This window comes from Pelophylax lessonae (genome assembly GCF_965119305.1).
Source record: "Pelophylax lessonae genome assembly, chromosome: 1".
Lineage (NCBI taxonomy): Eukaryota > Metazoa > Chordata > Amphibia > Anura > Ranidae > Pelophylax > Pelophylax lessonae.
The window spans coordinates 455,180,530-455,207,435 of NC_138768.1; the positions used below are offsets into that span (position 1 = coordinate 455,180,530).

Below are 26,906 nucleotides of genomic sequence, written 5' to 3' on the forward strand. Positions count from 1 at the left end.
AGACCCAGATAGTTCAGCTTTGTGGACAGAACCGGAGCAGACTTATGAAAATTCAGAATCCAGCTAAACTCTGTCAGAGTTGGTATGGTGATTTCCAGGTTTTCCACTAGAGCAGTAGAGGACTCCACTTGTAGAAGGTCGTTGTCCAAGGAGCCCAGTGCAGCGAGCCCTAGTTGGCTTAACAATGCTAGCACCAAGGCTAACACTTTTGTAAAGGTTCGAGGAACAGAGGCGAGACCAAAGGGTAACACCACAAACTGATAATGTTCCTCTCCCACGGCAAAGAGGAGGAAGCGCTGGTAACTGGCACATATTGGAATGGTAAGGTAAGCATCCTTGATTGAAAATTAAAATTAAATCCGCGCTACCTTGACAATAAATCTAATATGTGTATATGTGAATGTTGCTGCTGTTCACCAAGTAAATAACTCAGAAAAAATAAAAATAATCAATTTAACACAGCGCTTGCATACATAAATAAAAGATACATAAACCTGATCAAGTGACTCAAAAAAACTTTTTGAAAAAATTGATACAAAAATAAATAGATATATAAGTGTCCAAAGTGATTTAAATATCCAAAAAAATGTCCATTGAGGTGAATATACAATAAGTGATAAAGTGCTCCAGTGCAAATAAAACACTCGTGCTCCAAGTGGTAGTGACCCCTCCAGGAACCCTACTCACCAGAACATGTGGACCCTAAATTAGGGTCTAAAGAGCCTGTGGACAAATAGATGTAAATGGCACCAGGACTTCTCCTTGGTAGTCATAGGCTGAATGGACCCTCCTGATCGATGGTAATCCTAGATGGCTCCAGGTAGTGATTGCCAAGAAAGAACAGGGGACCAGGGATAGTGAAGCCCATTTTAAATAATTTTATTTATCAAAGCCAAAAACATACTCACAATGTAGGTAAAGTGATAAGCAAGGTACACTGCAGTAAATGCCGGGAACGCCGCCATCGGCGTGCGTTCCACGGCTATTCAGGAAGTAGACCAGAAGTGACGAAAGCTCGGATGCCGTATAGGAATTACTCAATGCGTTTCGCCCTCCCAATAGGGCGTTTTCAAAGTCACATGCACAGACCCTGTAAACGGTCCGGGGACAGGCGTAAGGTGCAAGGAAAGAACCTTGCCGGGGGACAAGAGCGAAACGTGATCTTGTAGCCGGACCGAACGACTATGTGCACCCACTTGTCTTGTACCAGGGAAGTCCACGGATGTGGAAACCAGCGAAGACGTCCCCCCACCCATGATACAGGTGAGGGTGCACCTTCATGCTAAAAGGAGCCCTGTCCGTGGGTCTGGAGAAGCCCAATCTCGGCTTGCCAGACAAGGTTCGTTTGGATCCTCCAGAGGAGGTCCTAAAAGGCTCAGAGCCCTTTGTCAATTGACCCTCAGTCAGTCAACCATAGCCTCCGCCTTCCTGTAAGCCGGATCCTAAAGGCCGGGGACTCTTCAACCGGAATCATGGTTGCCTTGTTCAATCTGGAAACCAAAGGTGGAACAGTCCACTTCTTATTACTCATAGGGGTAACACCTAGTAAATCGCTTAGGAACCCCAAGGGGACGCTTTGGTCATCCCCACTCTTTAGAGACAATTCTGTCAAAATAGGCGGAGAAAGGAAACACCTTTGCCACTCTTGATGGCTTGTGAGTGCCAAAGGGAACCTGTGCTTCCGTCTCAGCTGGGTCCTCCATCTTCCAGGTCTCACGCACAGATACAATCAGTGCTTCCACCAGCCCCTTTTCGTGCACGGTTACAGATGTGGAGGAATCATCCTCACTATCTGAGGATTCTGGGTGGTCACAGACCCAGCAGGGTGATCTGCGGAAGCCAAATCAGATTCAGCATCTGATGAGACAGATGAGGTAGGGGAAGGTTGGGGGGGGCGCTCTTTGCTAGCCTGTTGCCCAAAAGCCACCTTCACCCTGTACACAAAGGACTCCAGGACCGCCGCCAGTGCATCGATGGATGGTTGGGACCCAGAGGTGGGGAGATGTGCTCCAAATGACTCCATGAGTCACCAGGGGAACCCCACAAAAAGTGTAAAACATTGCAAAGGGACAGCCCCCACCGCATGGCAGCACCCTCGGTCACATAGCACAAGACTCCCACCAGACTCACCACCCATCAGGAACAGGCACGTGCACCCACCAGGATAATCTGCACTCCACGTGCAGCGATCAGGAAGTGAAAGGATCCAGGAGTCAGCACCAGGGGATGAGGCGGGGCTCCCACCGCTGAATTTGCCGCCAACAAGACTCCACTGTGACCACCGCAAAATGGCCGCCTGACTAAACAAACATGGCCGACATGCATAGAAACAAGGCTACAGCAAAATGCGTGGAACCTCAAGGACAGGCCCAGGCAGGACTGGGGGCCTTTGCAGGCGTCCCCCCACCAAGTAAACCCCCTCCCACCAGGTACAACCCCACACGCATGCACAGCCGATCGTCCAGTCGCCGGTGGCGCACCCTCCCAGCCCCCTTCGCCAGCATAGCACCCTACCCCCACCCCCACTCCAGGAGGTAGACCAGAACACCAACACAGCCCCAGCATAAGTGGAGGGGGGGCTAGGGTGGGAGGGACAGGTGAAGGGGGGGTGCCTGACAGGAAGGAGGGGAACCCAGGGATCCGACTGTACCAAGGAGGGGCCCACGTCCACTCCAAAACCCTCCAGGGAGAGAGGGGGGGAACAGCTACTCACCATACCAGGAAACAGACGGACACCGCTCCAGACAGAACCCCTCGTCATCGAAATGGGGTTGACCCTGTCGTACAGGCGGAATGCTGTGAATCAGGCCGAGACCTGGTCGTATGTGACCACGTGAGGTGTTTAATTCGCAGGCCAGCCCCCATTCAGTGGGGCTATGTCGCAGCCAATCTAGCGTGGAGCTGAGTTCTGCGCACTGACTGGGGTGACCACTGGGGTGACCACTGGATCTAGATAATCCAGCCCGTCGCCCAGTCTGGCAGCTGATTGTAGATCTCACAAGGAATAACCAGGAGAAAAACATTTTTACCAAAAAGGAAAACATTTGCCAGGACTGGAGATCCCAGCAAGGAGCTAGGTCCTTACTCCTGAATAGGCAGGAAAGTAAAAAACTGGATTTCTGTAAGAACATACCATAAAATCCTTTTCTCAGAAGTTCATCGACAGACGCAGCTCCATCTCTTCAGAGACCATTGGGTCATGCTCCTCCAATCAGGAATAGGCACCAGGCAGGGAAAAAGTTTAACCATGTCTATGGGGCTGTCCCTGGAGGCATAAACCCATACACTCGGCTATCAGTTTAGTTGCAAACAAAATTTCGAAGACAAAAAAAAAACCCCATTCACTCAGAAGTAGAGGGGCGGGGGCTGCATCTGTCGAACTTCAGAGAAAACAATTTTACGGTAAGTTCATACAAAAATCCAGTTTTCTTTATCATTCATCGACAGACGCAGCTCCATCTGTTCAAAGATCATTGGAATGTTCCAAAGCCATATTATCATGAGGGGTGGGAGACAACGCAAAGAAGACGCAAGTCCCCAAAGGCTAAACTTAGCCAACCAGGTAATATGGAGCTCAACCAGGAACAACTGGAGCTCACCTTGAAAAATACACCCTCAAACAGAAATAAACAAGATTCTCTTGAAACAGCAGCCTGCAAAACCTTGCGCCCCAAAGGAAGCATCCGAAGATGCCAACACATCTACTTTGTAGAATTTTGTAAACGTATGCACAGACGACCAAGTTGCCGCCTTGCAAATTTGCAGCCCTGACGCCTGATGGCAAAAAGCCCAAGAAGCACTCAGCGCTCTCGTAAAATGCACCTTCACTGGGAAAGGAGGAACCTGACCCTTCAGTGAATAAGCCTGAACTACCGTGTGCCTGATCCATCTGCATATGGTCGCAGCAGACAAAGCAAATCCTTTAAGAGGTCCTTTGGTAAGGACAAAAAGGGCGTCTGATTTTCTAAAAGACTCAGTGGCCTCCAGGTAAACCCTGATTGCCCAAACCACATCCAAAGAATGCAAGGCAAATTCCTTGGAATGCGTGGGGTTAGGACAGAGTGAAGGTAACACGTCTTTATTCAGATGAAAATCGGAAACCACCTTAGGAAGAAACGACTGATTAGGTCAAAGTACAACTTTAGCTCTGTGGACCACCAGATAAGGTGAGCGGCATGACAATGCCGCCAATTCAGATACTCTGCGAGTAGAAGTGATAGCCACCAAAAAGGCAACCTTCTGAGACAACGAAAGCAGAGAAATCTCCCAAATGTTCTAATGGGAGGCTTTTGAAGAACAGATAACACCCGATTGAGATCCCACGGCGGTAGCAGGGACAGTTTCGGAGAAGCTATATGGCGCACTCCCTGGATGAAGGTACGAATCAAGGCATGCCTTGCTAATGGGCATTGGAAATATACAGCCAAAGCCGCCCTTGATATCTATGGAGGCTAAGAAGTCTCCCTGGTGCAGTGATGCCACTACCGTGCGGATGGATTCCATCCGAAACCACTGTACCCGCACAAAGCGGTTCAGGGTCTTGAGATGCAGGATTGGACGCACCTTGCCCTCCTTTCTGGGCACGGTGAACAGGTTTGAATAAAACCCTTGAAAACGTTCCTGAGAAGGGACCAGTACAACCACTCCTTGCGACAGCAAACAGTGCACCGCCCCCCCGCAAGTCCCTTAACCATGGCCGGTCTTAGATTTTCCCAACCATGGCTTCTTGGAACCCCCAGAAGATCTAAACAATTTACCTTTTTCTTGCGAGTAATCTTACCCCCTGTGATACCTTTCATGAACTCATCCAGAGAGGATTCAAACAGCCTCTCCCCTGTGAAAGGAAGATTAGTCAAGGCCTTCTTGGAGGCCTGGTCAGCAGACCAGCTTTTTTAGCCACACCATGCGCCTAATAGCAATCCCCACTGCCGACGCCCTGGCCACTAACAAAGCTGAATCCAGGGACGTATCACACATGAACACCAGGGCTTGAGCCAACTGGTCCCACCACTATTACTGCGGGCTCTCAATCCCTAAGCTAATAGCAGAGTGGGTGAGGAAATAACTACAGGGAACCCCGGAAAAATGTTACCAGACCGCTCAGGAGACTGCCAGCACGTTCTTTGCAAAACGAAAGTAACACTGAACTGCATTGGAAAAGGAATAAACTCTGCCTCTATATTTAAAAAGCCATGCCGCACGCCTGTCCAGCTTGAGGACCTCAGGAAAATGGCTGCTCAATACATTCATATTGGGGAACTATAGAAAATGGCTGCCCATGCAATACAATGGGAACAGAATCAACATGATCCACAGCAAGGTGGTGGCCCCCCACGGCGCGTCATGCGGTCTCCAGGACCCCCAAAAGGGGAACAGAGCAGTAGGCATCGGAATATCCCAAAACAGGGACCCCATCAAGACAAGCCACCCCCACCAAATAAGCGCCACAACGACCACAATATTACCGCCCACCAAGGTAAAAACCTGCTAGGGGTAGGAGAATGCTGAGGGGTATACAGGACTAGTATTCCGAGAGGCCAGGGGGACCAAGGGAGCCCTTGGGTCTGACCATTCCAGGGAGGGGGCCCACATCCACCCCGAGACCACCAGAGGTTTTGGGGGGACAATCTACTCACAATGCCACGATACCAGGTGGTTGCCACTCCGAATCAGATCACCTCCCACCCGGGATGGGGGTGCTGTCAGCCAGGGGGAAGCTGCGACTCAGGGCGTTTCAGGTCGCCGTGTCCCAGCGAGACGGTCCACTCGCAGGTTTGTCCCCATCCATCGGGGTACTGTTGTGGCAAGGTCTAGTTCGGGACTATAACCTGCATGCTCGCTGGCCAGGCTGGGAGACCTTAAGGATCTAGATTATCCAGTGCGAAACCACAGCCGGCTGTTGCTTGAAGGGTCCACTAGATCTTGGTCCTTCAGGAACTAAATTGTGAAAAATAAAAAACACAAACTAACACAAATTTCCCTATTAAAACTAGGACCGAAGTCCCAGCAGGAAGCTAGGTCCTATTCCTAAAACTAGGCAGAAACAAACTGATTGCTGATAGCAGAGTGTATGGGGTTAAGCCTGCAGGACTTTTTCCCTGCCTAGTGCCTATTCCTGATTGGAGGAGCATAACCCAATGGTCTCTGAAGAGATGGAGCTGCGTCTGTCGATGAAAGATAGAGAAAACTGAGTACCTATAGCAGGGAGAGGGAGTATAACCCCTGGGACTGCCCATAGGTGTAGCCAGATTATTTTTCTGCCTAGTGTCCTACTCCTGTAGGGGGCAGTATAATCCAATGGGTATGAAGATCAGGAGCTGTGTCTGTCAATGAACGAAAGAGAAATATATTTTAACTGTTTATTTTAGTAAATTTACAAAATGCAAAGTAAGCAGGTTGAAACAGTAATTAACTGAAACAGAAACAGCTGGGTAGGAGGCTTTAACTGAGTGAAGAATAGCCAAACTGCTACTAAGGTGAGGTAGTGAAAGACAGTTTCATTTCACAACTCATACATCATGGCGAGATTGAGCACAGCAACAAGACACAAGGTAGTTTTACTGCATTAGCAAGGTCTCTCCCGGGTAAAGATTTCAAAGTAGTCTGGGGTTTCAACAGGTACTGTTCAAGCTCTTTTGAAGAAGCACAAATACACAGGCAACCTTGAAGACTGTAGATGCAGCGGTCAGCCAAGGAAACAATGCAATAGATGTAAGACACATCATGTTTACTTCCATTCAACATCAGATGTCCAGCAGTGCCATCAGCACAGAACTGGTGGAAACCAATGGGACCCAGGTACACACATCTACCATCTGGAGATGTCTGAGCAGAAGTGGTCATCATAGAAGAATTGCGGCTAAAAAGCTATACCTTCGAAGTGGAAACAAGGCAAAGTGACTCAAATATGCAGGAAAACATAGGAACTGGGGTGAAGAAAAAGGTCAGCAGGTGCTGTGGACCGATGAGTCAAAATCTGAAATATCTGGCTGTAGCAGGAGGCAGTTTGTTTGCCAAAGGGCTGGAGAGCGGGAAAATAATGAGTGTCTGCAGGCAACAGTGAAGCATGTTGGGGGTTACTTGCATGTTTGGGGCTGCATTTCTGCAAATAGAGTAGGAGATTTGGTCAGGATCAATGGTGTCCTTAATGCTGAGAAATACAGGCAGATACTTATCCTTCATGCCATATCAAGAAGGCATGTGATTAGCAAAATTCTGCAGCAGGATTTTGATATATATTGGATACAATTGTATATATTTGTTGGGTGTACAATACTGCACATACTGGGAAAAGACCCAAAAAAGTGGACGCTAGAAAAGGGGGATTTGCCATGTCCATGTATTGAATAGTTTAAGGAAATAAAAACACTCATGTGCCAGGAGGGGTTAAAAATACAAACACATTAGTGTTTTTATTTAAGCTATACAATACTGCAACAAAAAAGAGAAACAAAACCCTGTCCTGCATCAGGACTTTACTGGCATAGATGTGAGACTATATCAAACATATAGAGGTATCAAAAAGAATATTTATTTAAACATATTAAAAATGTATCACATAGCATCTGTTTAGCATTGATACCTCATAAAAACCTGTGAAAACAAAACCTAGAAAAAAACATGATAGAGATATGACCCCAAAAGACCAATTCTGACACCTTCCCCAATAGGGATAGCACCAATTGGCAACCTCAACTGGGGGGTGTCTGTAAGTAGAGGTCACCTCCGTAGGTCAATGTGTTTCGCTGTATTGCGTAGCTTCTTCAGGACCAAGAAAAGGAGGAACTTACATTCTGCTGAACATAATAGCCATCGGTTAGATATGTATAAAAAAACACACATATAAATGTGTAAGCACGTTTAATTTTTAATATAGAAAGAGAAAGCAAACACAATTATCCCCAAACTAATACCCTCCTTCATGCACATAGTTCTCATCCTGAACCTCTATTAAGAAGTATACCCTTTAGTCAATATCTAAGACTGCGTTGAATATGTTCCAATGAGAATTACTTTCTTACCCAAGCCAAAGCCTTGAGAGATTGATTACTACAACGAGGTTACTCCCCGACCCGGTTTAGAAAAGGCCTTTAATAAAGTCAAAAAAATCCACCCAGGAGGTGGTATGGTTTCATAAGCCCAAAAAACTACCCCCAGAGATGGTTAGAATATTCACAACATTCAATCATCAACATACTCGTGTCCGTAGAATTCTTCAAAAACATTGGTATCTTCTAAACAATGACTCTATTCTCAAAAAATATATCATGGATAATCCAGAAATTACTTATCGTAGAGCGAAATCATTGAAAGACAAAATAACTCAGTCACTTTGGTGACACTCGAGAGTCTACCTTTGAGCAGGAGATTAGGGGCACCTGGCAATGTGGATTGTGTGAATTTTACCCGTGGATATTTGAAAATCAAACTTAATACAACTGTCGAGCGTTTTATATAGGAAAGACTAAATGCCAATTTTGGCGAAGGATCAAGGACCACATATACTACGGGAGGAGCAACAAGCTATCCACACCAATTGAACGACATATCGCTCTGACACAATTGGGATACTGGTGTCATTAAATTTGCGGCTTTAGAAAGTATTTTTCCGGATCCTAAGGGGGAAAATTTTGATAAAAATAATCCTCCAACGAGAAGCCCGATGAATTTTAATTTACAAGCCACTACGGCACCAGGCCTAAATGAGACCATGAGATTTAAATCCTATTTATATTTAAAAAAAAAAAAAGGTGGTGACTTGGCTTGTATTGTGGTGTGTATGTGTGGTCCTTGCTCCTACTCCTCCCTTTATTTCCTCTTGATTGCTACTGAAGGGGTGCCTTTTTTTTCCCCATCCTCCCTTCCTCCTTACACAGATGGACATTATGGTTTCTATCTCTCCATATGCACATATGAATCGACCAGTAGATATCAACTTTTTTTGAAAATCATAAATTAGGCTGACAGGCTTATATATCCTCTCAAATGATATAATAAAGACTGTATATTCTATAGTGTGGACATTGGAAGCAGTTATGTCAGCTGCTATTATATAAGATGGTCTATGTTTGTAAATGTATCATTTATTTTTGTTTTTTGCTGTTTTTCTCCCCAAATTTTATTTTTTGCAACACTGTTTATAGGTAGACTTTGGTTGTCTGTGTTTCCATGGGCAGGCATATGTGTTCAACACGTACTGGTATATACCACACTATTCCCGATCGCTGCTCTGTGGAGATTGATCCCTCTTATCCGCTTTTTAATAGCTCCTTTTTCTTTCAGTGTCATCTCTTGTGAGCAGGAGGAGGCATCCTCTTCTGTTTTGACAGTGAGGCTTGAGCTCTGCTGCTTCTAGCGCCATGTTGCACATGAACGGCGGGTGCAATGCACACAAGGCTGTGACATCAGAACCCAGAAGTGCCGGGCATGACGCGCGGCCTCGTGGAGACACAACTAGGGCTCCCTGAGGTCATCTCAGCGTCTTGTCTCCTTGGGAGGCTAGAGACATAGGATGTGGTGATCACTACTGGTAGGTACTTGCACTTTTATATTTAGCTTAGCAGGACAGACTTTTTGAATTACTTGTTAGTTTTTTTAGTCCACTAATTGTCCTTTTGGCTGTATGTTTTTTGCAGCTGGCAGGCCTTTACAACAAGTTGCTACATATTCGTGTTGGCAGTATTATCATCGAACCCCAGGGGTTTGGTGGGTCAGTCTTGAGGGTTCGGCACACCCTCCGCTAGTACCACTTCGCTGTCGGGGACTATTTCTCCAGTTTCGGGCATGTCCTTCCGCGCTGTCATCATGGAAATACATAACATCCAGTGGCGTAGTGTGGGGGGTGCAGGGGGGGGGGGGCCGCACCGGGCGCAACGTCTGGGGGGGGGGGGGTGCATCCGCTCCGCAGTGTCATGTCACTCACTCTGTCATGATAGGCTGGCCCGCCGCCCGCTGAGTCTGCTCGCACTCGCAGCTCTCTCTGCCCCTGGCTCACTCTCACTGCTGGCTGTGCAGCTCGGCTCGGAATCCAATCCAGCCGGAGCCAGCGTCACCCACTGTGGATTGGTGGGGGGGTTTGGGGGGGGAGACAGGCCATTCGTGCGGTGCGGAGAGGGACTGTCTGGGGGAGGGACTAATCCATGCAGCGGCTGCCCAGCGCAGTGCGGGAGAGAACCACCAGGCCAGGCAGCCGCAGCAGCAGAAGAAGCCGGCAGGTGAGAGGCCAGAGAGCCAGTGGTGACAGTGGTGCTGCAGCCTGCAGGAGGAAAACCTAGCCTGTGATCGGGAGTCGGGACACAGGTGAAAAAAAGGTAGGACTGGAGTAGTACTGGCTGTACTAGTCTAGTGACTGACTGTCTGACTGACTGTGTGAGAACACTGAGAAGACTATGTAAAGGGGATTTATTTTATGGGGAACCTGGCCTGCTGTAAGGGGGGAGATCTAAATGGGCGACGGGACCTCACCTCACCCTGGCCTGCTGTAAGGGGGGATCTATATGGGGGACATGATCCCCCATATAGATCCCCCCTTACAGTAGGCCAGGGTGAGGTGAGGTCCCCCATATAGATCCCCCCTACAGCAGGCCAGGGTGAGGTTAGGTTACTCTGGGGTCCCCCATATAGATCCCCCCTTACAGCAGACCAGGGGTGAGGTTAGGTCACTCTGGGGTCCCCCATATAGATTCCCCCCCTACAGCAGGCCAGGGTCCGGACCTCACCTCACCCTGTCCTGCTGTAAGGGGGGAGATCTATATCGGGGACGGGACCTCACCCTGGCCTGCTGTAAGGGGGAATCTATATGGGGGACCTGGGATCTATATGGGGGACCTCACCCTGGCCTGCTGTAAGGGGGGATCTATATGGGGGACCAGGCCCCCCATATAGATCCCCCCTTACAGCAGGCCAGGGTGAGGTGAGGTCCCGTCCCCCATATAAATCTCCCCCCTTACAGCAGGCCAGGGTGAGGTGAGGTCCCGTCCCCCATATAGATCCCCCTAACAGCAGGCCAGGGTGAGATGACATGAGACATGATAATGACATGAGAGTGGCACTTGCCAAGATAAAGCCGCGCATTTCTGAACTGATCTCTGAAAGACAACAGCAGAAGTCACACTAATTTGCAGTAAATATTCATTATTATGTTTTTGTTTTTGTGTGAAAATCATGTTTTAATGGTTTTGTTCTTTGTTCTAAATGGTTTTGTTCATTTTGTGCACCTATGTATAAATATATACCTAAAATAATATATACCTATGTTTTGAATTTGAAAAAAATCATATTTTATTTTTCCAATTAAGAAGGGTTCGGTGAATGCGCATATGAAACTGGTGGGGTTCAGTACCTCCAACAAGGTTAAGAACCACTGTACTAGTATAAGGCAACAATTTTACACCTGTGGATGAGACAGCACTTTTCCAGCGCCTATCTAAAAGAAATACAGTTCTGATTGGGCTAAAACTTTACATTATAAGCAGACAGGTATGAGTTGATGAATTACAAATCTTACTCCATATGCAGTATCTCACAAAAGCGAGTACACCCCTCACATTTTTGAAAATATTGAAGAAATGACACTTTGCTACAATGTAAAGTAGTGCGTGTACAGCTTGCATAACAGTGTAAATTTGCTGTCCCCTCATAAAAACTCAACACACAGCCATTAATTATCTAAACCGCTGGCAACAAAAGTAAGTACACCCCTAAGTGGAAATGTCCAAATTGGGCCCAAAGTTTCAATATTGTGTGTGGCCACCATTATTTTCCAGCACTGCCTTAGCCCTCTTGGTAATGGAGTTCACCAGAGCTTCACAGGTTGCCACCAGTCGTCTTCACTCCTCCATGACGACATCACGGAGCTGGTGGATGTTAGAGACCTTGCGCTCCGCCACTTTCCATTTGAGGATGCCCCACAGATGCTCAATGGGTTTTAGGTCTGGTGACATGCTTGGCCAGGCCATCAACTTTACCCCCAGCTTCTTTAGCAAGGCACTGGTCATCTTGGAGGTCATTATCATGCTGGAATACTGCCCTGCGGCCCAGGCTCAGAAGAGAGGGGATCATGCTCTGCTTCAGTATGTCACAGTACATGTTGGCATTCATGGTTCCCTCATTAAACTGTAGCTTCCCAGTGCCGGCAGAACTCATGCAACCCCAGACCATGACACTCCCACCACCATGCTCGACTGTAGGCAAGACGCACTTGTCTTTGTACTCCTCACCTGGTTGCCGCCGCACACGCTTGACAATATCTGAACCAAATAATTTTATCTTGATCTCATCAGACCACAGGACATGGTTCTAGTAATCCATGTCATTAATCTGCTTGTCTTCAGCAAACCGTTTGCGGGCTTTTTTGTGCATCTTTAGAAGAGGCTTCCTTCAGGGATGACAGCCATGCAGACCAATTTGATGCAGTGTGCAGCGTATGATCTGAGCACTGACAGGTTGACCCCCCCACCCCTTCAACCTCTGCAGCAATGCTGGCAGCACTCATATGTCTATTTCAGAAAGATAACCTCTGGATGTGAAGCTGAGCCTGTGCACTCAAGGTCTTTGGTTGAAACATGGCAAGCCCTGTTCTGAGTGGAACCTGTCCTGTAAAACTGCTGTATGGTCTTGGTCACCATGCTGCAGCTCAGTTTCAGGGTCTTGGCAATCTTCTTATAGCCTAGGCCATCTTTATGTAGAGCAACAATTCTTTTTTTCAGATGCTCAGAGTTCTTTGCCATGATGTGCCATGTTGAGCTTCCAGCGACCAGTATGAGAGAGCGAGAGTGATAACACCAAATTTAACACACCTGCTCAGAATTCACACCTGAGACCTTGTCACACTAACGAGTCACATGACACCGGGGAGGGAAAATGGCTAATTAGGCCCAATTTGGAAATGTTCACTTAGGGGTGTACTCACTTTTGTTGCCAGCTGTGTAGACATTAATGGCTGTGTGTTGAGTTATTTTGAGGGGACAGCAAATTTACACTATTATACAAGCTGTGCACTCATTACTTTACATTGTAGCAAAGCGTCATTTCTTCAGTGTGTCACATGAAAAGATATAATAAAACATTTACAAAAATGTGAGGGGTGTACTCACTTTTGTGAGATACTGTATACATATACTGTAAATATACCTGTAATGTCTTTATGGATATTGCGACATAATTAAAGCCAGCAACTCATTCCTTTTTTTTTTTCTTATGTATCTATCTGTTACAAAGCTTCTATTGACATCTAAACAATGAGGCCTCATTAGATGGATTATCCTATAGTCCCTGTGTCCGTCCGGCAGGCATACGATGATGACCCAGTAGGTCTGATCAGTGTTTTTGTAAGTAAATAGTTTGGGGATAATTATGTTTGCTTTCTCCTTCTATAATAAAAATTAAACATGTGCATACACATTTATATGTGTGTTGTTTTATACATATCTAATCGATGGCTATTATGTTCAGCAGAATGTAAGTTCCTCCTTTTCTTGGTCCTGAAGAAGCTACTCAATGCAGTGAAACGCGTTGACCTACGGAGGTGACCTCTACTTACAGACACCCCCAGTTGAGGTTCCCAATTGGTACTATCCCTATTGGGAAAGGTGTCAGAATTGGTCTTTTGGGGTCATCTCTCTATCATGTTTTTTGTTATGTTTTGTTTTCATATGTTTTATGATGTATCGATGCTAAACAGATGCTATGTGATACATTTTTAATATGTTTAAATAAAAATACTTTTCGTTACCTCTATATGTTTGATATAGTCTCACATCTATGCCAGTAAAGTCATCCTGATGCAGGAGGGGGTTCTGTTTCGCTCTTTTTTTTTTTTTTGTACAAATTTATGGATGTGGCATAATTAGTTGTCAACAGCTTTCATATTTCAATACTGCATATAGTCTAGCAATAGATCATTTTTTGAGTCAGTGGGGTATATCGTTGTGGGATTAAAGATCTGCGCTGCTTGTCCCCTGTCTTTTTCACAATTTTTGGTGTTGCACCAGAACCCAGGTGGCAGCGATCCTATTTAATCCCTCACTCCTCAATTATCTTCTTTAGTGCTTGAGACCCTGTGGGTGTCAGAGCATTGGAGAACAGGTAAGTAGTTCTGCCTTTAGTTCCGCTTTAAAGTTGTGTTCTCTAGTGAAACAGCAAGATACAGTACTATGCAAACATTAAGCACTTGTGAAAATTCCTGTAAAGTTAGAATGTTTTAAAAAAAATAATTTAAAAAAATAATGAAACGTTTTGTATTCAACAGTCAACAACCTACAGAATGCATAAACACAAAAACCTAAAACAAATCAATATTTGTTGCATGCACCCTTTGCCTTTAAAATAGCATCAATTTTTTTAGGTACACTTGCGCATTTATTGGAACTCAGCAGATAGGTTGATCCAAACATCTAAACTGTTAAACATTCTTTTGAGGATTTAGGCCATCTCATTTTTTTCCATCACTTTCTGTAATTCCCAGAGATAAGGGCTCTGTAGAGGCCATAAACCCTCTTTAAGACTTGTTCTTTTTTTTTTCACTGAAGAACAGTAATGCGTGAAGGATAATTATCTACCTGTACCTTTCGCATTGAAGACAATTACCACTGACCAAATTCACAACTTCATAAGTAGAAATGCAACCCCAAACTTGCAAGGAACCTCCACAATGCTCCACTGTTGTCTGCAAAAAATCAATATTGTACCGCTCTTTGAAGAACAAAATACTTTTGGCTATAGACTCATTCGTCTAGAGCACCTTCTGCCATTTTCTGCACACTGGTTCATGGGGTTTTCTACCTTTTCTTTGCGTTACAAGGAACGGCATTTTGTAGCTGCAAGTCATTAATTAAGAGTAATTCTGAGTGTAGATGGGTGTACCAGTGTCCCAATGGTTTTTGCCAGGGATGAGCCGAAGGTGTTACTTGCAGGCGAAGTCAACATGTTTTTCATCTACAGCACTAATATTCCTTGGGTGACCATTGCATTTTTGGTCCCAAGTGTTGCCTGTTTCTTGGTTTGGACAGATCAACTTGTCTTCTTTGAATTTTTTTTGCTTGTAAGAGAACCTGTTGATGCAATAAGACCACCCTGTGTCTTGATAAATGGCAGATAATCACCGATATAGGTTTGTTGCCACCTGTATCACCTCCACTGTACACTTGCAGGTACTGGCCCTGGTTGTCACAGGCTTGTCAATGGAAGAGAAAAATCTGGTCGGCCGCACAGCCAATAAAAAATCACCTTTATTTAGATGTATTCGAGAAACTCTCCACACTACATTCAAGGGAACAAAGTACTCCAGCTTACACATTCCGCACCATCAGCATTTAGTCATAGCTATGTCATGCTGTTGTACTTAGTCTTGTTACTGATTAAGGGAAGAGCATGGCTTTTTAGTATGCATTTTCATTGTGTTCCCATTGCATGACCCTCACAGGGGCTGGGAGGGCTTTGAAACGTAAGCATAACAGGGCACAATACCATTATGGGAACACCAGGAAGGCTTCTGTCAAGTTCTTACCTGTACCTCTGTGGTCTTGTGCCTTATGGCCTCCTCTTTCTCTCGGATGTCCTGCTCAAGAGCATATTTTTCTCTGGAAGACAAAAAAAAAAATCACAAAATGAGCTGTCTGTTCTCATTTTTTTTTATTCTGTAAATATTGCAATTTACCAAATCCATTGAAATGTGTGTGCTTACACTTTTATATTATTGTATACAGGAAATGGGTCAGTTCTTTTTACTTATAAAAAAAAAGACAAATTTGTACACTCCAGCACCAACACAAAAAATGAATAAGGGCTCTTTCACACGGTCCGCCTCCTTAGGCGGATCCGTGCTGCTCAGCGGGGATTGATCCGCGATCCCCGCTGAGCTGGCGGATGACAGCTCCGTCTCCGCTTGCAGTGCGGAGAGGGAGGTGTCACAGCCCCCGCTGCTCTCTATGGGGGATCGGATGAGAGCGGACCGCCTGTCCGCTCTCATCCGATCCCATCCGATCCCCAGGACGGATGGAAAATAGGGTTTCCATCCGTCCGGATTTCACGGACAGGATCGGATGCGGATGGCAGCGGGTGTCAGCGGACACGTCACCGCTGACATCCGCTGCTCCATAGGGCTTAATGGGGCATCCGATCAGATCCGCCTAAAAAACTGACAGGCGGATCTGATCGGACAACCCGTGTGAAAGAGCCCTAAATGTGGACCAGTGAATACAGTGTCTACCTCCTCCAAGCTATTACTGTGTGACCATTGTGTTAAAGGGTATAGCGCACTTGGACACAACATTTTTCTATAGCACCCAATCTCTTATAAATTGGACATATATCCTATAGAGGTCCCCTGTGTCGCCTTTAATATGAACAAAAAAACTATAAATTTCAAAACATTTGTATAGCGCTGAAAGAATTATTCCACAGATTAAGGCCCCGTTCACACAGGGGCGATCCGACTTGGGGGGGCGACCTCCGAGGTCGCGGTGCGAGCAGCGTGCCGCGACCTCGGAGTGGCCGCCACAGACTTCATAACATTGAAGTCTATGACGGTCGCGCCGGGTCGCCCCAAAGAAGCTCCCGACCCTTTTTCTAAGTCGGAGCGACTTGTGTCGCTCCTATTAGAACGGGTCCGCAGCTTCCCTATGGAAGGCGACCTACGGTGACCTGTGAGGAGACCAGGTCGCCTCACAGGTCGCCTTAGTGTGAACGGGGACTAAGAAAAACTAACAAAAGGTATTTTTTAGCAACAAACAACATTTCAAAAGCAGAAATGGATGCACTTTCCAGTATAGAAATTCTTCACCAGTACCTCAAAGGATGATACCCTCTCCACTATTGAAGTGGTATTAAACACAAATACAAAGATTTTATATGTGGCAGCTTACCAATCCTTATATGTGGTGGATGCATTAGTTATCTTTTTGCTAGGCATTTTTTTTTCACCTGGTCAGCCAATCTGTTATTTTTCAACTTCCTTTAAAGCAGAACTGAACCTATAATTTAAAAAATTGTGAGCAGGCAAGCTCTCTATTGCAGAAAAGACCTGATTTGAGCATTCCTGAATAAAAATAGAAATATCTGCACTCAGGTGAATCTTTGCATATATTAGCTGCTGACACTATGCCTAGATACTCGGCACAACAGATATAGGTAGATAACAAGTGCAGCTCTGTTTTGTTACGAGCAGTGTCAGGAGAATTTTAACTCCACAGAGGGATGGGTGCTGTGTCCGTCAAAAAACAACAACAGAGAAATGGATTTTACGGTAAGTCAAAAATCACATTTTCTCTTTCGTTCATTGACGGACACAGCTCCTGTCATTTACGACCATTGGGACGTCCCAAAGCAGTGTCAAACATGAGGGGTGGGAAACTGCAAAAAATTCCCAAGGCTAAACAGTAGCCAACAAGGCGACAGGGGCTCAACCAAAACGACTGAAGCACACCTGAAAAAAAACAAATACACCCTCAAAGAGGATCAGGTCCTCTTAACAGAAGCCTGCAAAACCTAGCGGCCAAAGGAAGCTTCCGCAGATGCCAACACATCCACTTTATAAAACTTTGAAAAAGTGTGCACCGATGACCAGGTGGCTGCCTTGCAAACCTGCGTCACTGACGCTTGACGATGGCAAGTCAAGGAGGCACTAAGTGCCCTAGTAGAGTGTGCCTGGATAGGGAAAGGAGGAACCGGACCCCTGATGGAATAAGGCCTGAACCACCGTCTGTCTGATCCATCTGGAAATGGTCGCAGAGGAAGCGGACAACCCTTTGCAAGGTCCATCCGTGAGCACAAATAGAGAGTCTGACTTCCTGAAAGACTCTGTAGCTGCCAGGTACACCCGAATTGCCCAGACCACATCCAAGGCATGGAAGGCAATTTCCTTCGGACGTTTAGTTCTGGGACACAGAGAAGGCAACACAAGGTCTTCATTTAAATGAAAGCCAGAGACCACCTTGGGAATGAATGACTGACAGGGGCGAAGCCCCACCTTTTTTTTGTGAATCACCAAGGTACGCACCAGGGATTGTGTGGCCAAAGGTCGTTGGAAGAAGACCATTAAGCTGACACCTGGCCCTCGATGGTACACAAGGCAAATTTTGTTCAACCACCCATTGAAGGAAGGTTAAGATCCGAGCCACTGAGAAGGAGCGAGTATGAACCCCAAGAGACTCACACCAAGCAATGTACGTCTTCCACGTATGATGGATCTTCCTAGGATTTCCTAGCTTTTAACAATGTAGGAACCATTCACTCAGACAAACCTCTATTCTTTAGCACCTGGCGTTCAACAGCCAAGCCGTCAAAGCCAGCGACTATAAACCAGGATGGAAGATTGGCCCTTGGGACAGCAGATCCTCCCTGAGAGGATGCTTCCAAGGAACGTCAGAGACCAGCCGCACCAGATTAGCGTACCAAGCCTGGCAATGCCAGTCTTGTGCCACTAGGGTGACCGGAATCCCTTCTGCCTCGATCCTGGGTAGGAGTCTGGGCAGAAGCTTGAGAGGAGGGAAGCTGTGGATCAGACAATACTAACCCCACTGGGCCACCAGCGCATCTGTGATGTCTGTCAGAGAAACCCTTGATTGAGCGCCAACTGCACCATTCTGTTGAGCCGAGATGCCAACAGATCCATCTCAGGGGTGCCCCAACGGAGACACAGCCAATAAAACACCTCCAGACGAAGGGACCACTCCCCTTGGTCCAACCCCTGCTGACTGAGGCAATCCGCCTGCCAATTTTCCACCCTGGGAATATGTACGGCGGAGAGGGCTGGAACGAGCCGCCAGGGCCCTTCTTGTTCCCCCCTGATGACAGACATAAGCCACAGCCGTGGCATTGTCCGATTGAATGCGCACTGGGCATCCCAGAAGATGATCTGTCCAATGATCCAGGCAAAGTCTGATCGATCAGAGTTCCATGACACTGATCGGTAGTTTGGACTCTTCCAGTGTCCAGATCCCCTGAGCAGAATGCCTGCCGAGGACGCCTCCCCAGCCGGACAGGCTGACATCTGTGGTGACCAGTGTCCAATACAAGGGGAGAAAGGATTTTCCCAGCCAAAGCGCCGGAGAGCAAAGCCACCGTATCAGGAACTCCTTTGTTCCCCTATTCAGCCAGATATGATTGCCCATAGACTGCGGAGTCTTGTCCCATTTGATCAGAATGCAGCCAAACCCCCGCAGATATCGTGATCTCCAGGTTCTCCACCAGAGCAGAGGGAGACTCCGCTCAAAGAAGGAGATTGTCCAAGTTGCCCAGTCTTGCAATCCCCTGTTGGCGTAGCAAGGCTAGCACCGGAGCCAACACTTTTGTGCAGAGGCGAGACCAAAGGGTAACGCCACAAACTGATCATGCTCCTCTCCCACTGCATAGCAGAGAAAGTGCTGGGGATTGGCATATAATGGAATGTGAAGATAGGCATCCTTGGCACCCTTGATATCTATAGAGGTGAGGAAATCCCCCAGACGCAGGGATGCCACCACCGTTAAAATGGACTCCATTCTGAACTTATGTACCCGCACAAAGCAGTTTAGCGCCTTGAGGTCCAGGAATGGACGCACTTTACCTTCCTTCCTGGGAACTGTGAACAGGTTTGAGTAGAAACCCTGTAAACGTTCCCAAGCCTGAGCCGAGACAATCACCCCTTGAAGGAATAGGTCTTGTGCCGCTCCATAGAGACCCAGTCTGGGGACAGGCACAGGTTGGAAGGAAAAAAACCTTGCCGGGGGACAAGAGCGAAAATCCATCTTGTAGCTGAACCAAATGACAATCGGACAAGTGGACCCACATGTCTTGCACAAGGGAAGTCCACAGGTCCGGAAACCAGCGAAGACGTCCCCCCCCACCCCCGATACAGGTGAGGGCGTACCTTCATGCCGAAGGAGCCTCGTCCGTGGGTCTGGAGAAGCCCGCTCTCGGCTTGCCAGACCAGGTTCGCTTAGATCCGCTAGAGGAGGCCCTGAAAGGCTTCGAGCCCTTGTCAGTCGATCCTGAGGAACGAAAAAACTTCTCATGAGCCAAGAAGGAAGGTCCACGTCTACAACGAGGTTCCTTGCCCTTAGTAGCCTACGGAAGAAAGGAACTCTTCCCCCTGTGATTCCTTTAATGTCATCCAGGGTAGCTCCAAACAGACGATCTCCTTGAAAGAAAAGATCAGTCAAGGACTTTTTAGAAGTCTGGTCCACAGACCAGCATTTCAGCCAAAAGACACGCCGAAGGACCACCGCCAAAACAAAAAGGCGAGCCATCAGGGGAGCCGCATTCAAAGAGGCATCACAGATAAACTGTAGCCCCTGAACCACCTGTTCTCCCTCCAGGTCATGGCATAGGAGATTAGCCCACTTGGTCAGAGTTTGCGACACTAGGGCAAGGGTAAATCCCGGCCTCATTGCCGAACCATCTAAGGTATACATAATGCGGGCCACAGCCTCCACCATACGGTCAGTCGGATCCTTAAAGGCCGGGGACTCTTCCACCGGAATCATGGTTGCCTTGCTTAATCTGTAAACACAGGTGGCACAGTCCACTTCTTAAGAAGGGACTCCCATAGGGGTAATGCTTAGTAAAACCCCACGGGGATGCTTTGGTCATCCCCACTCTTTTGTGACAATTCTGTCAAAATAGGCGGGGAAAGGAAACACCTTTGCCACTCTGTATGGCTTGTGAGTGCCAAAGGGTACCTACGCCTCCGTTGCAGCTTCAGTGTAAGACACTGCTAAGGGACAACCCCCACCGTGCTGGCAGCACCACCAGGTCACCAAGCACAAGGTCAATTCATCTGGTCGCCTGCGGCGCACCCTCCCATCAACAGTTAGCGCCCTGCCCCCACCCCAGGAAAATGGCCAGACCACCCCAAAAAAATACAACCCCAGCGTATGTAAAGGGGGGGGGTAGATGAGAAATTTGGCGGGGGGGGGGGGGGGGAGGAGAGGAACCCGGGGGTCCGACCATCCCAAGGACGGGCCCACGTCCACCCCAAAACCCTCCAGGGGTAGAGGGGGGAAAGCTACTGACCATATTATGAACCAGGTGGGCACTGCTGCAGACAGATCCTCCTCTACATTGAAATGGAGGGGCTGTCAGCCAGGAGGAACAACGAGGCCAGGTCGTATGCGACCTCACAAGACGTTTAACTCATAGGGCCAGGACCCGTCCAGTGGGGCTATGTCACGCCCGACCTAGCGCAGAACCAAGGCCTGCGCGCGCTGGCCAGACTGGGATGACCACTGGATCTAGATTATCCAGTCCGTCACCCAGTCCGGCAGTTGATTGTAGATCTCGCCGGAAAAGCTAAAAATATTTTCCAGGACCAAAGATTCCAGCAAGGAACTAGGTCCTTACTCCTGACTAGGCAGAAAAAAAACTGAGTGACTATAGCAGGAAGAGGCAGTATACCCCCTCAGGGCTGCCCAAGGGTGTAGACAGAAGTTTTTTCTGCCTAGTGTTCTACTCCTGGAGGGGGCAGCATAACCCAATGGTCAAGAATGACAGGAGCTGTGTCTGTCAAACAAAAAATAAATATCACATTTTTGTTTTTGTTTTACAAAAAGTTTTTATGTTATTTTCATGTATTTCATCAAAGGTAGACAAATCATCATACACAAAACACACAACATTGGTAAAGAAAAGGTCCAAGGCGGGTATACAACATTTCCTTCTAAAAGGAAGGATGACACAGAAAGTAGAGTTGCCAAATGTACAAGATTACAAAAAAGCCCAAAGGCCGGCAGAGATGCAACACAGAGGGCGGGCCAGTAAACATAGGCAGTGGCTTGAGGTAGTGGCCTTGTTTACGTGGGGGGGGGGGGGGGGGGGGAAGAAAAAAGGAAAATTGGCAGAGCCCAAGGGAGAGATCCAGGTGAAAGTAGAGGGGAACAAAAGAAAGACTCCGTCTGGATAAAATAAAGGGGAAGGAGTAAGAGAAAGGGGTTTGCGTGGGAAGATGTGAAGGGACAAGGAGAGATTTCCGCGTGGCTCAGCCCAAAATGTACAGCAAAATAGGCTAATCAAATAGAAAATTAAAAACAGTCCAAGTTAAGATGATCATTGTAGGATATTTCTGGGTTTGTTTTTGGGTTCAACCACTTTAACACCGCGCTTTAGCTGATAAATGGCTACAGCGTGGCTCTCCAGCTCTAGGACGACGCCCCTGGATGTTCTCCCACATGAATAACTCCCGCGCTTCTCCTGGGACATGCATTGGGCGAATTTGATGACCACTGTGTGCCTTTGACACAGGGGATGACAGATAGAGGCAAAGGTTCAATCAAAGCAGCCCTTTGCTATGTGAGCAGCTGTGTCCAATCACAGCTGTCACAGTATAATCAGACAGAGCTTCTTTGCCGGTTATGGTCTCTCCTTTCTTCTTACAGAGACAGCGTGTGAGGAGCACAGTGAGTACAGGATTTACAGTCATACACAGTGCAGACACATCAGTGGCACCTCATTAGCGCACATCAGTGAAGAAAAAATAGAATTTTTGTGAGAACTTACCGTAAAATTATTTTCCCTTAGTCCTCTGAAAGACGCAGCCTCTTCCAAGTTTCATCACTATTGGGTAATGGCGCCCTGTGCAGGAGCAGGCTAGGTAGTGAAACTTCATTAAAAAGCTTTAACTAGACACACTTTAGGGGCTGTCCCTCTCGACATTACCCTCAGGCACTTAGAGCTTACTAATCAGTTTCGTAGCAAGCAATACAGGAAGACAAACTAGAGGGGCGGGGGCTGCGTCTGTCAGAGGACTCAGAATAGAATTTTACAGCAAGTTCTTACAAAAATTCAATTTGCTCTTACGTCCTCTGACAGACGCAGCCTCTTCCAAGTTTCATCACTACTGGGATGTCCCAAAGCAGTGCAGGTGTGAGGGGTGGGAAAAGACACAACCAACAGAACGGTAACGTGCCAACAATGCCAGAACAAAACGTGGCCAAACAGGGCAACAAAAGCTCATCCAACAGGAGCTAACCCCAGAACAACAAATTCACCCCAAGAACAGAAAACATGTCTCTTCAACAAACCGCAGCGCTCAAAATTTTGCGGCCAAAGGAAGCATCCGAGGATGTCATTACGTCAATCTTGTAGAATTTGGTAAAAGTGTGCACAAACGACCAGGTCACTGCTTTACACACCTGAGTCACAGAAGCCTGATGGCGAAAAGCACAAGAGGCACTCACGGCCCCAGTAGAATGTTCCCTCACAAGGAAAGGAGGCACCTGACCCTTGAGCGAATAGGCCTGAACAATAGTCTGTCTGATCAATTTCAAAATGGTTGCAGCGGAGGCAGCCGAACCCTTCTGAGGTCCCTCAGGAAGGCCAAACAAGGAATCAGACTTCCGAAAGGATTCCGTGGTCGACACGTAAACCCTGATCGCCCGAACCACATCCAACGAATGCAAGGTAAATTCCTTGGGATGCTTAGGCTGAAAGGCCTCCGGATGCAGGGACCATTCCCCCTGATCCAAGGACTGACGACTAAGATAGTCCACCTGCCAGTTCTCCACTCCTGGAATGTGAACATCAGAGATAGCTGGAACGTGCGCTCGGCCCAAGACAGAACCTCAGCCACTTCCTTGGCCGCCCGGGCACTCCTGGTGCCCCCTTGGTGATTGATGTAAGCCACAGCCGTGGCAACTGAGTCGCCCAATGGAGCAGGCAAAGTTTTATCACCCTGAGCTCCAGAACATTTATCGGTAAGGAGGATTCCTCCGACGACCACGTTCCCTGGGCACAAAGAGTGTCCAGTACTCCACCCCAGCCCGTCAGGCTGGCATCCGTGGTGATCACCATCCACAACAGGGGCAGAAAGGACTTGGCCTGGTTCAGAGCGGGTGACAGAAGCCACCATGAAAGCTCCATCCTTGTGAGACGGCTCAAACACACCATCCTGTCCAAGGAGAGGGGATTCCTGATACATTTGGCAAGAATCTCTGCTTGCAGGTTCTTTGTGTGACACTGGGCAAACGGGATCGCCTTGAAAGCAGAAACCATCAGCCCCAGGGATCTCATGCAGGTCCGCAGGCAGGAGAGATCGTTGTCCCTGAGGGACCTGATCTCGTACTGCAAAGTCTGAAGTTTTTCCTGCGGGAGAAAAACCTGTGCTTGACCATGCCCAGATACTGCAGACGTACTGACGGGGTCAGTGCCGACTTCTGGAAGTTGATGGTCCACCGAACTCCTGGAGCGTCTGAACCGTGACTGTCAGATCGCTCAACAGAGTGGCACATCAGCTCGCATCAACAAGAAATGGCCCAGATAACCGAGGAACGCAATCCCCTTCTTGCGCAGCAGAACCAGAACTGGGGCCAAAACCTTGGTGAGGACCCTGGGAGCCGAAGCTAGACCAAAGGGTAATGCCCAAATTGAAAGTGCTCCTCTGGCACTGCAAAGCAGAGATACCACTGATGACCTTCGTAGATAGGGATGAGCAGAAACGCATCCTTCAAATCGATGGAGGCCAGGAAAACCCCTTAACTTAAAGACACCACCACCGACCGGATCGATTCCATCCGGAACTTCTGCACCCGCACAAAGCGGTTCAGTGACTTGAGGTCCAGAATCGGATGAACCTTGCCCTCCTTCCTGGGCACCATGAACAGGTTTGAATAAAACCCGCAAAATCTCTACGGCTGTGGAACCGGGACAATAACGCTATGAGCAAGAAGATCTTGCACTGCCCCCTGAGAGCCGTCATGCAATCGGGAGACAGACGGAGATTTGATATAAAGAACCTGTCTGCGGGGTGAGATCGAAATTCGATCTTGTACCCTGAATGAATCAGTTTGTGAACCCATTTGTCCTAAATTAGAGACAACTAGGGCTCCTGAAAGTAACACAGACGCCCCACCCCTGAGACGGGTGAGGGGTCTCCTTCAGGCGGAAGAGGACTGGGCCGCAGCACCGGACTGACCGGCCTTGGGCTTCCCGGCTAGAGCTTCTTGTTACCGCCGGAGGCCTTGAAGGATTTGCCCTTTTCCTGCGCCCCTGAAGCATGAAAGGGCCCCCGATGCGCCTTGAAGGAAGGACCCCACCGCGGATTGGGGCAGGAGGGTACTCTTACCCTCTGTGAGACCCTGGCCAATCTCATCCAAGGAGTCCCCAAAAAGGCTTTCCTCCAAATAGGGGATATCAGACACAGTCTTTTTTGAGGCAGGGTCTGCCGACCAGCTCTTTAGCCACACCATGCGGAGGAGTGCAATCCCCACTGCAGACAATTTTGCTACCAGGGGAGCCTTGTCCAGGGCCACGTCACACAGATACACCATGGCCTGGGCCATTTGGTCCGTGAGCTCAATGAGATTCAGTGGAACCGACTCAGCCACCAAGTTGCACCTAAGCACCTTAATCCATTCCGTAACTGTCAGAGACCAGCACGGAAGCGAACAACGGCTTGAGGAGTGAGCCCGCCACTAAGTAAAAACTTGGTGCCAGGAAAGTGACTCCACGAGCCTATCCATTGGGTCTTTAAACACTGGGGAGTCCTCCACGGGAACCACGGTGGATTTATTCAACCTGGAAACAGCGTGGTCCACCTTAGGTGACACCTTCCAGCGACTGGAAACAGGGTCCGCAAAGGGGTAACGGCGTTGAAAACGCTTAGGCACTGCCAGCACGTGCTTAACGCGATGCCACTGTTCGTTCACGAGATCGTGAAACTCCTCGGGGCAGGGGAAAATCGGACCCTACTTCTGGGCTTTGCGGGACCCGAAGGAAGGACGCGCTTACCTGACAGGGTGGGCTCATCATCAATGTTCCAAGTCTCCCCAACGGAGCGAACAAGTGCTTCAACCAAAGCGTGTTCCCGCGCTGCAGCGGAGGAGGACTTCTTCCCGTCAGAGTGTGTGGACAGGGATCCCTCAGAGAGGGCAATGTCCGTGGCAACCATGTTAGGCTCTGAATCAGCATCGGCCATTTTTGAAGATTACCTTGTGACATCAATAGATAAACTTTGGACGCCAAAGTTTCAATGGCTGCAGATAAAGAAGCTAGGGAAGGTGATTCGGACATCCCGGATGCACAAACAAGCTCTGGGGTGAAATTGTCACCCTGGGACTCCATATTAGCAGAAAAATAAAAAATGGAACACTGGCCCTTTAAATCGGCGATTGCGGTCCGCACCGCGATCCCACACTGCTGCTGGAGTACTCCTTTATAATGCTAAATAACTGAGCAAGCAATGTGTCTAAGGAATATTGCCCAAAAAGCAGTAAAGAAACCCTTATAGTGCCAGAGATACAGAAAAAACGCTCTCCACGCTTCTTTGCAGCAAGTGAAAAGATGGCAGGAGGAAGTGACCTAATTCACTAGAGGCCGAACAGTGCCCTGAGCCACACAAACATGGATGCCAATAGAACTATATGGGGAAAACACAGGGAAAATGGCCACTGCCCTTACAATGTGGATGCCCACATCCAAGATGGCGCCGTATGTTAGCAAAAATCGCTGCTGCCCTTACTCAGATGCAGCCAGGCATGCCCTCACCCAAAATGGTGGCCGAAAACGGCGCGGACAGTCAGGAGCCCAGGAACCCTGGCCACAGCGGGAATCGACTATAGGAAGCCCCGCAGGGCAAGGTATGAGCCTTACAACCCCCCTCCCCCCATGCAGTGGCTGCCGCTTGAGCGCCCCATAAGGAGAAGGGAGGCAGACCGTCCAGGGGGGGACACCACAGAGATCGCAGCTCTGACATCCCCAGCAGTGGGCCCCCATCAAACCCCGCAGAGGACTGTCCCAGGCAGCCCTCAAATTTTCCACTCGCCTGCTCGCATTTTGCGAGTGGAAAATTATGTATGGCGAGCTCCTGTCAGGGGAAGAGATGAGAGGAAAGCCGGCCGAAGGATTGGATAATGTCAGCGGCGGATCATCCCGCTAAAACCGCTTTAATTGTAATTGCCGGGCGCTCGCTCATACACACAGTCCCGCCTCCTAGCCCG

The 26,906-nt window shown here is 48.0% G+C and overlaps 1 protein-coding gene across 4 annotated transcripts in view; it reads right to left on the reverse strand.

The window, feature by feature from the left end:
* The window catches only part of EPS15L1 (epidermal growth factor receptor pathway substrate 15 like 1), a 354,413-nt gene that overhangs the window by 152,382 nt on the left and 175,125 nt on the right, over positions 1–26,906 (reverse strand). For all 4 annotated transcript variants that reach the window (XM_082248118.1, XM_082248120.1, XM_082248119.1 and 1 more), the window contains one exon: positions 15,506–15,578. In XM_082248118.1, coding sequence (XP_082104244.1) covers positions 15,506–15,578 — 73 coding nt within the window. The remainder of the gene's footprint in view (positions 1–15,505; positions 15,579–26,906) is intronic.